Below are 15983 nucleotides of genomic sequence, written 5' to 3' on the forward strand. Positions count from 1 at the left end.
TCGGATTATCCAGTCGGTGAGCTATGGGTGGTTCCCTAAACAGCTGATGCAATTCATGGTTCGTTCGCCTCCTTCACGTTACGTCTTCCATCTGCACTCCGCCGTAGATGGTGCGCCTGCCGTTTGAAAACACTAAGGGCGCGTTGGTCCTCCACGACCATAGTGCATGCCTCATGACCGTAAAAGACTGCCGGTCTAATCAGCGTCTTGTAGATTGTTACCTTCGTGCGGTGGCGAACTTTGTTCGATCGTCCTACGGAGTCCAAAGTAGGCACGATTTCCTGCCATAATGCGTCTTTGTATTTCTCTGTTGGTGTCGTTGTCTGCGGTAACCAGTGAGCCCAGATACACGAACTCTTCTACCACGTCGATTTCATCACCGTCTAAATGAATCCGGGAAGGGAGGCCAGCATTCACTTCTCTAGAACCTCTTCCTCCTTCGAGATTCAAAGGGACTCGAGACTGCCCCGGGTACTCGAACAACATACATTACTCGATCCATCGTCGCCTTGACCAATCGCGTTAGTTTATCCGGAAATCCGTAGTAGGAGTCTGCAAACGCTAGTCGTGGGTAATGAAGCAATTTATGCACATCATTGAAATAGAGCAAGAAGACCAGCGGACCCAAATGACTGCCTTGTGAATTTTAGACGATTCCCATTCGGACAGTTCGTTCTGGTAAATAACACAAATTTGCTGAACAGAACAAATTACGCTAAAAATGGATCAGTCAACAGCATGATGTGTTTTTATAACCAAAAATATGAAAGAATTAACCTCACTACAACCAGAATTAAAATTAAAATGTGACTTAGTCATAGGAATAATGCATAGTAAATAAGCAAACATTGTAATATCATTACTATTGTATGTAGTCTGCTTATGCTTAACGAATGAATGAATAAATAAATTAAGGGGAATAAATGGAGTAAAAATTTGTTTCCCGTGCTAGTTCCGCAAAAAGAACTCTCTCGCAGCTCTCTTTGCTTAATTTGGGCTTACTTTTCACATGTTAAGCGAGAAATAATCAATTTGATTAATTTGACTAGTTTTTTAGTGTTTGAAAATCATCTTCGTCCAAAAATGTTAGCCATGTCACATCTTCGAAACTTTCCAGCCGTTTTCTGTGTTCATTGTCTGTAACAGAAAACTTAGCAAAAAACCAAAAACTTAGCAAAAATTTGCAAAAAAAAAATCCGAATTGATTCAAATTGATTTTCTGTTTTTATTTGACAGACTTCGCAGTCAGCTGCTAGAGTACAGGCCTATTAAGACGCTAGTGCTACAATCCGATTGACTTTCACAGTCTCTCCCAGTTGAAATTCGAACATATGGCGACTGGTTTGGTAGGCTAGTGTTGTATACTTCGAGGCCAACTGGAACACAACAATTCATACAGTACATTTTTCTCTGTCTTCAACCTAATTTCTATTTATAGTTCTCTATTTTAACACGTACCAGTCCAATTTTTTGACTTCCCTTGACTCAGCAAATTCATTTTGTTTTAATTAAGAAATAATTTTTTCGAGATAGCACCGACTGTGTAGGAACTTTTATGATATTCATACATACTTAGCATCAAAGGCGTTGCTCCGTTGTTCGTGAGCAAGAAAACTTTCAATGACTTTGCATGTTAGCCACTTTACTGGCAGTGAAGTTCCACTAGTGTGAAAGATATTCATGAACCCTCATACTGTGATGACTAAATGGTGGTTTTAATAAAAGTTCTCGTGGATGTTTGCACATTCTCCAGGAAATGTGAGCACAAGAATCAAGAACTGCAATCCGAAATATAATATCTACATGTTGTACGTTAGCATGATTTGTACTGATTCATGGAATGCATGCTGGTCGCTTCAGCTTCAACTGCTCGCCAGTAATTGGAATATTTTAATTAAATTTTACCATGATTCATTATTAAAATACTAATCATAATTTCATTCTACCGCTGCTGAACCCACGTTCAAAGAGCTGCCTAAATGCCTTGCCGCGAACCATTCTAACGGCCCGCTCCTTCCGAAAAATGCACGGAACGACTTTCGCTTCAAAACGACCACGCGCGGGGATCAACACCAGGGGCCACACCCGACAGCAAGGGATCGTACAGCAGCACCACCTACATGTGCAAGCATAAAACCACCAACAGTCAAGCATTTTAATGCTTTTCCGCTTGATGTTTTTTAATTTTCCTGATTCACGAGCTTTCGTCTTTGTAGCTCCAGCTCCGGCTCCAACAATTTTTCTTTCGGGGTTGAGCGTGTGTGTGTGCATCGGGAGCACCTTCCAGCAGGCAGTCAGCCAGCATTGTCAGAACGCAAAAAATATGCGAGTCATTTTTCCTTTTAATTAAACGTAATTCTGTCGGTAACTGTAAATTCGAGATAGCTGAGCTCCGAGGTCGGTCAACACGGAGAGGAATATAATCGCTGGGCTTGGGATTATTTTCTACGGGGATGAAGCCGGGAGCTGCTGCTGCTATGGTTTGGTGTCGTTTGTTATTACAAGCTCGCCCAGCCAGGCTTGTTAAGCTTGTCACCAGAGTGAGGAACGCTAATCATGTAACTAAAGAACACTGGGTTGAAAAAGTAAGGCTCTTCATGACGAACTCTAACTTAGTATGTTACAAAAGTAATCCTCAAATGTCAAGCTAATTTTGACTGGTAACAAGTGATGGAGAAAATCGAAACAGTTCATAACTAATTGAAATTTCAACTGAACTTGGGATTCGTGTTTCGTTTTGACGTTGCTATCCATCAGCTAATTTGATTAAAATTACGCAGACTCCTACGAATTCAACACTGTCTTCAGCAGGAGTTGGATATTAAGTTCTAAAAATTAATGTATCGTTAGTTTGTTCACAGAATACTCTTTTTTAATTCGATAGGCGGAAGGTTATGAAATCATATTTTCCATAATCACCATTAATTCTCTAGAACTAATTTAATCAAATTAGGAAACATAATATTAGGAGATAATATACCCAGAAAATATTTTCCCCCCATTGTGCGTTCCATTCATTTACTCAATGCTAATTGCCCTGGAAGCGATCATGCAAAGCGAATTTTTTGTAGAAGCCAGAATGTATAAAAAACGAAATGAACGAAATACACCGTTAAACCGTGACCAACGATCCAGCTAGATTCTACGACGGGGCTCAACCACGAGTTTCGTCATTAATCACTAATGTGGGTGTTTTAATTATATTATTTTCCGCCCGCTCCGACGTCTTCTTTTCCGAGGCCTACCCTAGCACACCGACTGGGCGTGAAACGGAGCAAAATAAATATAGTGGTCACTGTCCGAGACTGGCTGTGCTTTACTTTGTGCTGTTGGTTGAATTTTTTCCTGCCATTTCTTCCTCATTTTCACAGATTACGCTTACGCTAGATTTCTCTTCTGTTTTAATTATTTGTGGAATAGACTACTTACTTTTGAATGACTCTCTTTTCACGAGGAGATTATGTTCAAACTAATGCAAAAACGAACCGACTAAACTACTTTCATTTAATTTTAAATATACTTAAAAAGGCATTTCTCATGGAGAGGTTTACTTCTTCGAAAAATATTTTTTTCCTAAAATCCTAAAAATGTACCTACTAGAGTTGAGCTTGAAACGTAGCTGGGTAACCTTTACGGTGGTGGTCACCGCTACGTTCCTGGGCTCGTCTTCCGCTTGTGTCGGTAATTCAGTTCAGTCACAGTTACGCTTGAGGAACGTTTGCTGCAGGGGCGGCGACTACGGCAACTGCTGCAGTTCATTAACTGCTGGTAGTACAATTAAAGTGCTCGTCGGCCCGCAGCGCTACCGGAATGTCCTCGTACGGCCGAACACCGGACAGCCGCTGATTTTCGCGAACTTTTTCCACTTCCTCTAGAACTCGGAGCAGATTTCGACCGGCCAGTTTTTCCAACTCATCCGCCGTCCACCCATCGCCGAGCAGTTCGGCAAAAAGCCTCGGATAACTGCTCACGTCCTCCAGGCCATGCGGTGTGCTGTGAAGCAGGGAAGGTACAAAATGGAAGTGAGTGAAAAAGTGGAAAAAAGCAAGGTTGAGCAAAATTTGTTGACCTATAAACTGAACAAGTTGCAAAATATGGCTATCTGCCCGCGCTTGTAATATTGCGGGGAATATAAATTGCGGCCTCTCGTGGTAACCAGTACAAACTGCCAATATTTGGTTATTTGTTTTTGCTATCAGTAACTTTACGCGAAAACTTTTATTTTAGCCGTCTACTAAAATATTTTTCCAGTAATGTACAAAGGGTTGATATTTATTAGTGATATAATAAAAAAGAAAAACGTACATATAGTACATTGTAATACAACATAACATTCATTAAAACTACAATTGGGTGCTACATGAAAGCAGGAAAGAGTGTCATTTCCCTAACGACTGGTCCCAAAATTTATCGTAAAAAGAATTCAGCAACGCTTGGGAACATTTGCGGACAATATCCGGAACCATTCCGTTCTGTAAGCTCGTCTCATTGTGCAAAACGATTGCTCAACTTGCATTCGGGTGGAGCAGCGATTGTACGCCCCAATAATGGGTATCAAATAAATATTTATGCGAAAGATATCATCCGTCCATCCAGTCGACCGACTCGACTGGCGTATCAAGCGTCTCACATACGGCCACGCATCGGGCAAAACCCAATCGCTTTGCTTCACACCAATGCCGGTCATTTCCCGGATTAGATGGGATGTCTATCTAAGCGAGGAAAAAGGGAAATTTCACATCCGTATCCTTTGCGGAGGGCACCGTTTTCCGAGCTAGCGGAGCGTAAATCGGTTGAAAAAATAAATATGGTATTAAAAATGAATTGAATTACTTACAAATTAATGCCATCGTATCCGGCACCGAGTCCCACGTGATCGATCCCGGCAATCTGTCTGATATGATTTATGTGCGCTGTTGGAAATGGCGAGAGAAGCAGAGAACGAGAAAGAAAATAAAACCAATCAAATCGGTAAATCGTTACAAATAGTGTTTCACTACAGAATCAAAGCTAATGATTGCAGCTCAGCGATATCGCACATATCATCCCGTAAATCGAAATGGTCGTTTCGCCAGCTGCGCCATTATAGGTTCTATTTTCCCGGAAAGATTGTACAGTAACTGCCATCTTACTAGCGATTGCGTTGCGATAGTGATTGGATATGAAATCGTGTTTCTTTCTTTAAATTTAATATGAAGCAATATCTGTCAAGGATTCATATATTTCGGATTTTTCAAATTTTCGATTATAAGAAAATATGATGCGGCAGTTTTCCCCTTTTCTGCTCGTGTTCTCTGTGGTGCACCAAGAATCATAGCTCTTTTATATAATTTTTATCTTTCAATGTTACAACCAGGATTATTTCAAGTTTTAATGTCAAATGGAAAATGAACAAAAAGGCAGATTTTTTCATCCATTTGCAAACCACAGTCACTGCTTGTTTTTACAAGTTGAGTAGTTTTAAATCAACAAAAAAAAAACAAGTTATGCCTATTAATTGTTTTGAAATTTTCAGAAACTGAACTCGAAGTAAAGTCCTATCGAAAAAACTTCTCTAAGGGGTTATATACAGTTGGGAGGATTAAAAAAATCGATTTTTCTAGAATTTTTTTTATAGAAACCCCTTTAACTGATTGAAGTGAAATTTTGTATACATTTTACTGCAGCTTTTGACTGTATTTTAACGTATTTTGTTTTTGAAAAAAGTTATTGAAATAGTTGCTATATTTATTCTACTGGAACCCTTTTAAAATAAGACATCTTGCGGTGAGCACGATATCTATGGACTGAATCATCGGAAATTAAAAAACCAAAAAAAAATCGATGATAAAATATATTATCTATAGATTGTTCGAAGGAATTAGCAAAATAATCATGTTTGGCGAAATGGCGGCATCTTAAACATATAAAACATATAAAATCGATTTTTGAAATAAATTTTGCTCTTCAATTGTCCATGAAATAAGAAATATTAATCGGTGAGGAAAAATCTTCGATTAATCTCTAGAATATATTATAGGAACAATTGTGTCAAAATTTGAAGTGATTCGTTTCAGCCGTTTTCGAGAAATCTTGCTCGCCGACTTTGAAAACACAGTTTTGAGCAACGCGCGATCAACGTTTTGCGCTTCTTCTTTAATCGCTCTGACACGTCGTTACAAATATGCCTATAACTTTGTTAATATTTGACGGATCGGCATGAAATGTGTGCGTGCATTATACATTATTTGTATGTACATTACGAGCATGATAAAGCCAGAAAATCGATTTTTCAAAAATTCTAACTGTATATAACCCCTTAATTACATCAAACGTCTTTCTAAGACTTAAGTACAGGATAATTGGTGCTTGGGGCTAGTGCAACGATCCTACTAACTCTATCTAGCAGCGCTGTCCACACGAGATTCAAACATATGACGACTAGTTTATTAGATTAGCGTCGGGCCTCGAAGCTAACTAGGCAGGTAAATTAAAGCAGTACAATACGGTTTTTAAGGGACCCTCGGTCACATCAAATTTATTTGCAATTGCAATAAATGCAATGAATAATGAAAACAACAAAGAAGCTCTTTATACGGACTTTAGCGCCGCATTTGATCACATTGACATACCAATGCCAGGCATTCATTGAATTGAAAAAAGTTAGCATAGAGTCAGGACTCTTGAAACGGTATAAATCATATTTCACTAATGGCCAAATTCAATGGAAAGAGTTCGAATCCGATTCAAGCCACTTCTTGTGCCCCTCAAGGCTGTCATTTGAAACCTTTACCTTTTATTTTGTATTGCAACGATATTTTCTTCATTCTAAAGAAACCGAAAATGCTAATTTATACCAACACCATGAAGTTCTTTTTTGAAATAAAAAATAAAGAAGATATTACTGTATTCTAGTAGGAAATAACGTATTATACATCACCGGACGTAAACAGAATATGGGATAAGCTGTATTTCAAAGCATGGTCTAGTAAATATCTTTAGTAACCAAGTAACCAAGCGATTGGGTTGAAAACTCCGCCCTTTCGGATTACACTATTTTCTCTAATTGTGGACCAGTAAATTTGTCGTATGATTTGACACCTACTTTTTTAAGTTCTCGTATTAGGTATTAGAAGACAATATTACATGAGTTTAAGGGGTGGCAACCAAAATTTTGGTTGTCAAAAAAAGAAAAAGATACATGAACAAGATCTGATTTACCGAAATTAAAGATACATTATCCATTGTTGAAAAAAATAAAATGGTAAAAATGGGATCGAATGGGTATTCAGGAACGATTGTATTTTTTGGCATAATGCGATGATGCTCTATCCGGCCAAAACACGTATTGTCCATCTGCATGATGTTTTTGTAGAAACGGGATCAAATTTTTTTTAAACATTCGTCTGGTGCATCTTAATTAATAGCCAAACCAGAGGGCTTGTTGTTGAAGAAACGAGAAAGAAAACGATGTCCTTCTGCTTCCATAATTTTGACTGGTCTTCCACTACCTTGCCTGTGAATAGTTGTTGGGCATCTTAGGATATGGTAAACTGTCGAAACCGCAACATATTTGCTTTTTAAATGTTGTACCGTACACTTTTTACCGAGTTTTCTGTTGCAGTTCGTAGAAGTGTAGTACAACGCGCTCCCGAAATGCTTCTTGTTTCGACGCCATTTTTAGCAAAACTAGGCAAGCATAAACAAAACAAAAAGAGGGGAGAGAGAGCTAACACATACATACTCTCATTTCTCTCTGAGCTCGTTTGTTGTGGAGCATAAGAGCCGTTAGTTAGCCCGTTAGTTGGTTTAGTTTTGCCCATCTGTTTGTCATAGCGATCCCTCTGTTCCCGATTGATGCTAAATACTATTTTCTCTTACAACAAAAGCACAACCACAAGCAGAGCTGATCACTTCACTGTCTTCACACTACGCTCCGTACGCTAAAGAGAATGCCAAACAGGCTATTATATGGACTGTAACGATTTGCCCAATGACTTCGGGAGCATGCGTTCTGCAGACAAATAAATATGAAACAAAATTAACGCTCATTGGTAGCTAGAAAGCGAGAAAGAGAGGGAGTAAGAAAGTAAAAGCGAGAAAGAGTAAGAAAAAGAGATTTATTAAGCAAGAGAGAGAGAGAGAGAGAGAGAGCGCGAGAGAGAGAGAGAGAGAGAGAGAGAGAGAGAGAGAGAGAGAGAGAGAGAGAGAGAGAGAGAGAGAGAGAGAGAGAGCAAGAAAGAGAGAGCCCAAGAGTAACAATTTGGGTTTTATTACACTCTTATGATGGAATTTTAGGGGGCATAGTACTTTTAACACCATACTTTTTGCCTTATTTCAAATATTTTTTTCTCGATAACGCGGAAAGCGAATCGATTCGGGGTTTTTGCATTCTTGCACTTTATACTAATATTTACAATTTTGTTTGCGCTTGTGAACCTCTTCCCCTCTCCCCTACTGCTCCTTGAACATGATCATTCGAAAAAAACATGATGTGCGGTACCATGGATTGGCGCTGGGGGGCTTATCCGAATTGAAAAATTCCAAAACGACATGAAAGTATATTAAATTATCTCGTGATTGACCCATCCTTTTTTCTAAATTCGAACACATAACAAAATGGCGAACATTCAAGCATGAAAGTAATGTTTTTAGTCGAAAAAATTGACTTTAAACATTTCTAAAAAATACAAAAATTGTAATATCGAAAAAAAGATGGGTCAAACACTAGATAATTTTGTTGGCTTTGAAACAAAAAAAGAATCATGAGAATTGCTTGAGCCGTTCTTGAGATATTTATGGTACCGACTTTGAAAACCTGGTTTCGCGAAAAAACGACGTTGAAGTTTTTATTCGCTGTGTAATCGCTCCAGACATGCGCGGTACAAATAGCTGTAACTTTGTCAATTTTTGAAATCCATCGAAAAGAATTGAAACACATATGGTCAAAATGTTAATCTTTCGAAATAATCAATAAAAAATATTTCGATTTTTTTAAGTTGAAAAAGTACTATGCCCCCTTAAGACCAAAATTGGTCATGAAGACCTCCATAAGAGTACAATAAAACTCACATTGCAGCTTGGGAGATTAGGCCAGAGAGTGAGAGTAATAAAGAGAGAGAGTGAGACAGAGAGCGATAGAGAGTAAGATAGAGTCTGTAAGAGAGAGAATGAGAAAGAAAGATAGAGATAGAGTAAGAAAGATAGATACAGAGATTAAGAAACAGAGAATAAGAAAGAAAGAGTAAGAAAGAAAGAGCAAGAAAGAATGAGAGAGACTATAAAAGAGAGAAAGAAAGAAAAAGAGCAAGAAAGAGAGAATGAGTACGAGTGTGTGTATGAGATAGCGAGATAGAGAAAGCAGTATAACGCTGAGAATTGAGATTATTTTGGACCGGTAAAATGTTCTCCATTTGGCAAAAATCGCCTGTAAACTACGTGTTCGATCCCACATGCTACTGGGACTTTCTGGCCAGGAAATACGCGAACGCTTAAATTGTAGACTAATAAAGGACTGTATTTGCCACCCAGTTGGCCTCGATGTATGATGCTGGTCTAATAAGCCAGTCGTCGTATGTTCGAATTTCGGCTGGGAGAGACTGTTGGAATCAATAGGATCGTAGCAACTGGTCCTGCAATTGTCCTGTATTCTAACAGCTAGCTGCGAAGTCTGTCATATAAAAACAGAACTTTAACTTTAACGAAACTTTAAATTGTACAAATGCTCCAAGAACGCAAGCCCGAGTGAGTCAATGATTTATTACGAACTAGGGGAAAGTAGTCAATAGCAAGACAGTAGCAGCAGTCAGTTGAAGTTTACTTGAATTCTGCCTAGTCTAGGCCTAGTCTACGTAGGAAACGCTTTTCATTTGGACAAACTTGAATATTTTTTTTTCTTTTTTGGGGAATGAGGAAGTGTCTGGTTCGAAAAATGGTAAATTGGATGAACTGGAAAATTTCGGTATATAGGCCAAAAGTATATAAAAGGTCATGCAATGGCAGCTTAGGCTCACACACACGCTCTTTCCGTTGGTACCTAAATGTTTTACTTACTAAACTACTGGCCCATCTTTATATTAGCTGATCTAATGAAGGGTGTCCCACATCAAATTTCTTCACGGAAAAACACTGTAGAAAATTACCTAGTTAACCGATCCTTTTCAAACTTTCAGGCAATAAAATATAACCCATTAGTGAGCATTTGGCATATCTATATCATTCAACTTCAATACCAAAACCGTAGGCTCGCATTTTACGCTTAACTCCACTCATGAGGTTCTGTACAACATCTGACTGCAGCTTCTTCTATACGAAATCCACTTTTTTTCAGTCTTCTTCAGATTTGACCTCGTTGGGATGCTTCCGTAGTGCTTGCTTCAAAATAGCCCAGTATTTTTCGATGGATTTTAGTTCCGGTGCGTTGGGGGAATCCATGTACTTGGGTAGGAAAGTGACCCCATTGGCTTCGTACCGCTCCAGGACATCCTTTGAATAGTGATATAAAGCTAGAACCGGTCAGAAGATCATAGGACCCTCGTGTTGCTCCAACAGAGGAAGCAGACGGTTCTATAGGCACTGCTTAACGTAGAGCTGCCCGTTTACAGTCCTGGTTGCGCACTCAGTTTGCCACATGAGCAGATAGTTAGCCAAATTATGTATTTCTTGGCAAAGTTTCTGCTTCTTTATTTCCTCCGGAACATTAAACTTGGCCCAGCACACCAGTGATGAAAAACAGTTATCATCCATGATGAGACAATGAGGCTTCATCAGCATTTGAGTGTACAGTTTCCGGGCCTGTGACTTTCCCACCGTATTTTGCCGTTCGTCACGATTTAGAGCCTTCTGCACTTTGTACGTATGTAGTCTCTCCCGGTCCTTGCCTCTCTGTACGAAAGACTTGGACAGATTCATCGTTTTGGTCACATCCACGACCGAAGTATTGGGATTCCGGTTAAACACTTTCACGACGCTTGTGTTCCTCATCACTAAGAGAATATCTTTTCTAACCGCGTTTAGCGTCCTTTCGTTCTATGCCCAGAGTTTCGTAGTAACGTTTAGTCACACGATTCATCGTTGAGTATACGATTCCGAGTTGTTTTTCGATGTCCCGATGAGAGAGTAGAGTTTTTTTTCCGGTGCTTGCACAAAATCAAATGGCGACGTTGCTTTTCCGGTGACGCCATTTTTTCCAATTTTCGAAAAACTAACAGTGATAAAAATATCAGTGTAAACAATACACTCTAAACTATTTCTACTCAAATTATGAAGAGAAAATACCCAATGGGTAATTTTCTACAACGTTTTTACCGTGATGCAATTTGATTTGGGACATCTTTTATCAAAAGATTTGGTAAACCCGTATCTATCTGTAAAAGAAATTTCAAATGTCCGCCTGAACAAACTGCGAGTCGCTATCGACAGCCTGAAGCAGGCAAATGAGATCACTGTTCTTCACGCGAGAGTATGGTATATATGTACGTGCTTGAGTCGTGGATACCAACGGCGTATCCACCAAACCGAATCTGACGCCAAATGACATGTTGGACAATGGGATTGGTCGTTTTAAGGATCTATTATCCAATCAGCAAACCGTCTAGTGTTATTTATAGGCACGGTGCGGTGTGAATCATGTATATCAGCGGTTCCCAACCTTTTTTTGGTTCGCGTACCCCCTGACGGATTTCCCTATACTATTCTGCAGTGAACTAAAGTTTTGGCGAACCCCCATTTGGGAACCGCTGATGTATATGATTGCTTGTGTTCAAAATTTTTAAAATGTATCTGTATTGTGTGGAGGGTCCGTATAAGCTCTCAACTTTTTACGTCCATAGAATTTTTACCTGCATTTTGCTTGATTTGCTATACATTCACTATACAGATTTAGCAGTAAAAAATAGTTCTGGATGTACACTATACTATTATTTCCATTGATTACAATAATTGAATTCCTCATACAAGTTATCCTCGGCGTAAACTATTTCTAGATTTAATTGTACTAAGAACTGTACTGCTCACAGTGCAAAACCACTACCATATTAAGCGAAGGGAAAAGTCATCCAACTGGAAACTTCCTGGTTACCAGTTTAATGCTGTTCCTGAGAGAAGAAGAACCCATAAATTGTGCTCTATACACATCGAAAAAACCGAGCCGGCTAGACAACAAGCTTCTTCATCTAATACCCCTGCATAAATGCCCAGGAAGAACATGCTCAACCGCAGACAAGTAAAACCGCGAAGCAAAAAAATATATCCTATACCTACGCATTGGTTACAACTAAAGGACAGCCATTGAGTGATGAGCCACCTAGGGCTTGCAGGAAAAACTTGTCAAACCACACTGGAGTTACCAGTAAGCAACAGAAGCTTTCCTCCGGCGGAAGTTGAAAGAATGGTAATATAGATGACACATCTACTAGGTCGGACCAATTGACCGGCAATGGGCAAAAACAAATGGTGACCTGGAAAGGAAAATAACGAGAAAAATATGAATGTTTGCTAAAAACACTGGCTTGGCAGCCAGCAGCAGTGTGGTTTCATTTGCAGATGTGGATTTTCTGGATGTTGTTTTCACTTGAAGGATCCAGTAATAACAGATGCTCGCAGGAAGCAATTCATAGTAATACCACCCCGGAAGGTTAACTTCCGTTCTGATGAGGAGGGTCATGTAGCAAAAACAATGCCATTCAGTAACCGTCGTCGTCGTCGTTCGCCGTTGTCAACCTTCGCAATAAAGAAAGGACAGGACGGGACAGCATAAAGCTTAGGCTCACAGGCAAACCTGTTCTGCAGAATTTCCGCAACGGGCAGAGGAAGGTGCAGAGCCAGATGACTGCCATACGTGGCTCATCGGTTCACTAGCATCCAATCCAGGCGAGTAACAAGCGCCGCGAGTGCTGTGTGTTCTTCTGAAGGTATATAAATATAAAACGTCTACGTATGACCGTGAGGCTACCTTAAATCTGTGTGATGTTAGAACTGGCGAACGATATGGGGAAGCATGTGTAGGACGGCACTTACTAGAACAAAAGAACTGATTGGGGTGATTCATTCTCCGAGAAGTAATTGGCGGAGTTCAACTTTAAACAATAGTTCAAGCATATTTTTTTTTCTTGTGACAGGTAGCAGCACATTTGATGCTGCAACCTCAGTTTTTCATAAGAAAGGTGAAGAACTAACTAAATTAAATCCATCGATGAGTACTCAATACATAGAGAGAAAAAATTAAGAATGATAAAACCCACACCGACTTGAACCTCCCTAACTAGTGGCAGTACAAGTGGTACAGCAACGATGTAAGCCCGAGGACAGACAGACTAAAACACCGTATGCCCCTTCACTCAGCAGGTCAACAGATACAAATCTAGATCAAGAGAGACAGGATTTGCACGCGTAAATGCACGAAAAATGTGCAAGATACAATCTAGATTATCACGCTGTTGGCTGACAGTGCGTAGAGTTGGTGAAAATTTCCTTGTAATAAGATTGTGCCCGCCGGTAATGTTAGTTTGCCAAATGAACGTGATGAGATTAAGTTACATCTGTTCTTCACTAACTTCTTATACTGTGATCAATTTAAAAATCATCGTTTTTACATTTGCATTTCAATTTACCGGTTAAAAGGCGTCATTATTGATCGAACCGTAACTTCTTTGTTAGACTGTCTGGTCACTGCCGGTACAAAAAAAAAAGATGACTTTCTGAACAAGCAGCCGTCATCTCATAGCAAATGTAGGTGAAAAGGATTTTTTTTCGTCTCCTAGAATTAGGTCAAACTCTTTTTTTTCATGTCAGGTGAGCGGAAGTTGATTTTAACAGCCTGTCTGCTCTTAATGTTCCTTCATCCCCCTTCATTCGAACCTTTGGAGTAGTCGAAATCAATAGAATCTTCCAGGTAGACATCTATCAGAACTTATCCATTTCCATAGTGAAAAAAAAATCTGATTCTGATTTCTTCTCTGCTGGATCTGTTGACCATTTGTGAATTGTAAAATGGAAGACGTAATTAAGACCGGTTCATCTCCCCTGGCATTCAATACAAATACCTGTACCATGAATGAATCAGGGAAACTACACTAATTTAATTTAATTTAGTATTAACAATTTTGCTGAACTCTTCATGTACTTAATTCAAGTTTTCTAAAACACTTTCACTATAAAGGTAAAAAAGTTAGTGATTTCTCATTACATCTGTCGTTTTGTTGAACAATCGAAATTAACATTTACATTAAAGTTGGAGATGTTTTACAGCAAAAATTAGCTTAAAGAAGAATTTATTATTTCGGCACCAACTTTTCAAAAGGGCGAATCTGCAAAATGTAAACAAATCGAGTGAGGGTTATTCTGTGCTGGATGCGCGCATAAGGAAAGAAACCCTCACTCGTTTTGTTTACATTTTGCAGATAGGCTATTTTGAAAAGTTGGTGCCGATTTAGTTAGTATTTTTTTGCGCTATGGTTTTATTTGTTGAAATTATTCATCATGTACGTGTGTTAATAATAAAATGATGTTACTAATTCGTACAAAAACCTTAACATTATCTCCCTCCTAAGTTCTACTGCATTGATGCCATAATACACTGTGAGTCCAAGAGGAAGCTCTACTGGGAAGCTACCATTGCCGTGTTCAGCACTCTTGTAATTTGCATAATTCTATGTTTTTGCCTTCTGAAAGCTTATTTAGCGTAAAATACTTAACAACCGCCCAGTCTCACAAACATTTTTAACATTGAAGCTTCACTCCATGCTTCAGTAGTTACACAGTTTTTCCACTAACACGGTGTTTCCGAACGGACTTTAAAACCATGATTAGACTCTTTATCTCAGAGGTTTTATGTCAGTTGCTGGTTCGCCTCTGCGAATGCACTTCATTTGTTTCGATGCATACATAATGACCCGATTTATTACGTGTGTTGTGCCATTGTGAACTGCGAGTGTATGCGCTTTATACGAGTTTTCTCGATTTGATGAGGTTAGCATAGTTACAACCGTTTAAAAACATGTTGCGAATGTATTATGTGCTCATATTCACATTGACATTCTTTAACTTCTAAAGTTCGTCTAGAAAAAACTGTCAAGCCAATTAAGGTAGTAGTTGTTTTACATAACCGTATAAAGTTTTGTGGAAAACTTTCTCCAGATAATATTTTTTTCGGCATTGCTGAAAATATCAGCTTCCATTTTATAAAACAAAGTTGTAGTTTATGAGACATGAACCTACGGGGAATTGTTAAGCAAAGTTGATTCTTTTGGGACATAACTCAGTAACGAAAAACGAAAAACGAAAAGCGAAACGAACATAGGAAATCTATTTTTTAAAATGTTGTAATTCGTTCAGAAGTTTTTGAACAATGCCTGGCCCAACCCGCTTGGTGGCGCTTGGTGTGCTACTTTAAATTGACAGATTAGAAATATCCGTTTCCTTGCCAGAAATATGCTTTTCCTTGCAGTTCGAAATAATACATCCGTTTAATGACAAATTATGGCAGCCACGATAGCGACTGATTGTCTTTGAAATGCTTACGAATGATACCGGAGTTTGCATTAACTTGGCTTCCTGAACTAGTTTGGCCATCTTTTCTTTTAGATGTGTGCTATGACAACAGCTGCAAAATTTGCCAAATCGTCCTGCCATAGAACCGCACAGGGGGACCAAACCGCGTAATTTTTCTAGAGTGGGGTCTTCGGAGAAGTTTAATACTAAAATATAGCTATAAGCGAGCTATGAAATAATCTATCAAAGAGTAACACTCTTTTTAATTGACTTTTTTCGAGGTTCCTTCGGAGTGCTGTTAATGGAAGATTTTTTATTTTTTTTGACACAATATAATACTTTCCTCTAAAAGTTTGTTTGGCTTGCCGGAAGTTTCCAGAAATTCAAATGTTTTTTAATAGTGTGATTTTGTTTTAAATATTTCATAACTCACTGACTTTACCTACTAACAACAAACTTCAGAAAAAATGTGTATTTTAACAAACTGAATAACTTTGTAGAACATATTGAAAGCG

General features: G+C 38.8%; 1 protein-coding gene across 1 annotated transcript in view; it reads right to left on the reverse strand.

The window, feature by feature from the left end:
* Positions 1-3758: 3758 nt before the first annotated feature.
* LOC128742857 (uncharacterized) overlaps positions 3759-15983 on the reverse strand; it is a 71454-nt gene continuing 59229 nt past the window's right edge. Inside the window, exons 10-11 of the mRNA XM_053839341.1 lie at positions 4838-4913; positions 3759-3993 (exon numbers count right to left, since the gene is read on the reverse strand). Coding sequence (XP_053695316.1) covers positions 3759-3993; positions 4838-4913 — 311 coding nt within the window. The remainder of the gene's footprint in view (positions 3994-4837; positions 4914-15983) is intronic.

Source organism: Sabethes cyaneus, chromosome 3, assembly GCF_943734655.1.
Source record: "Sabethes cyaneus chromosome 3, idSabCyanKW18_F2, whole genome shotgun sequence".
NCBI lineage: Eukaryota > Metazoa > Arthropoda > Insecta > Diptera > Culicidae > Sabethes > Sabethes cyaneus.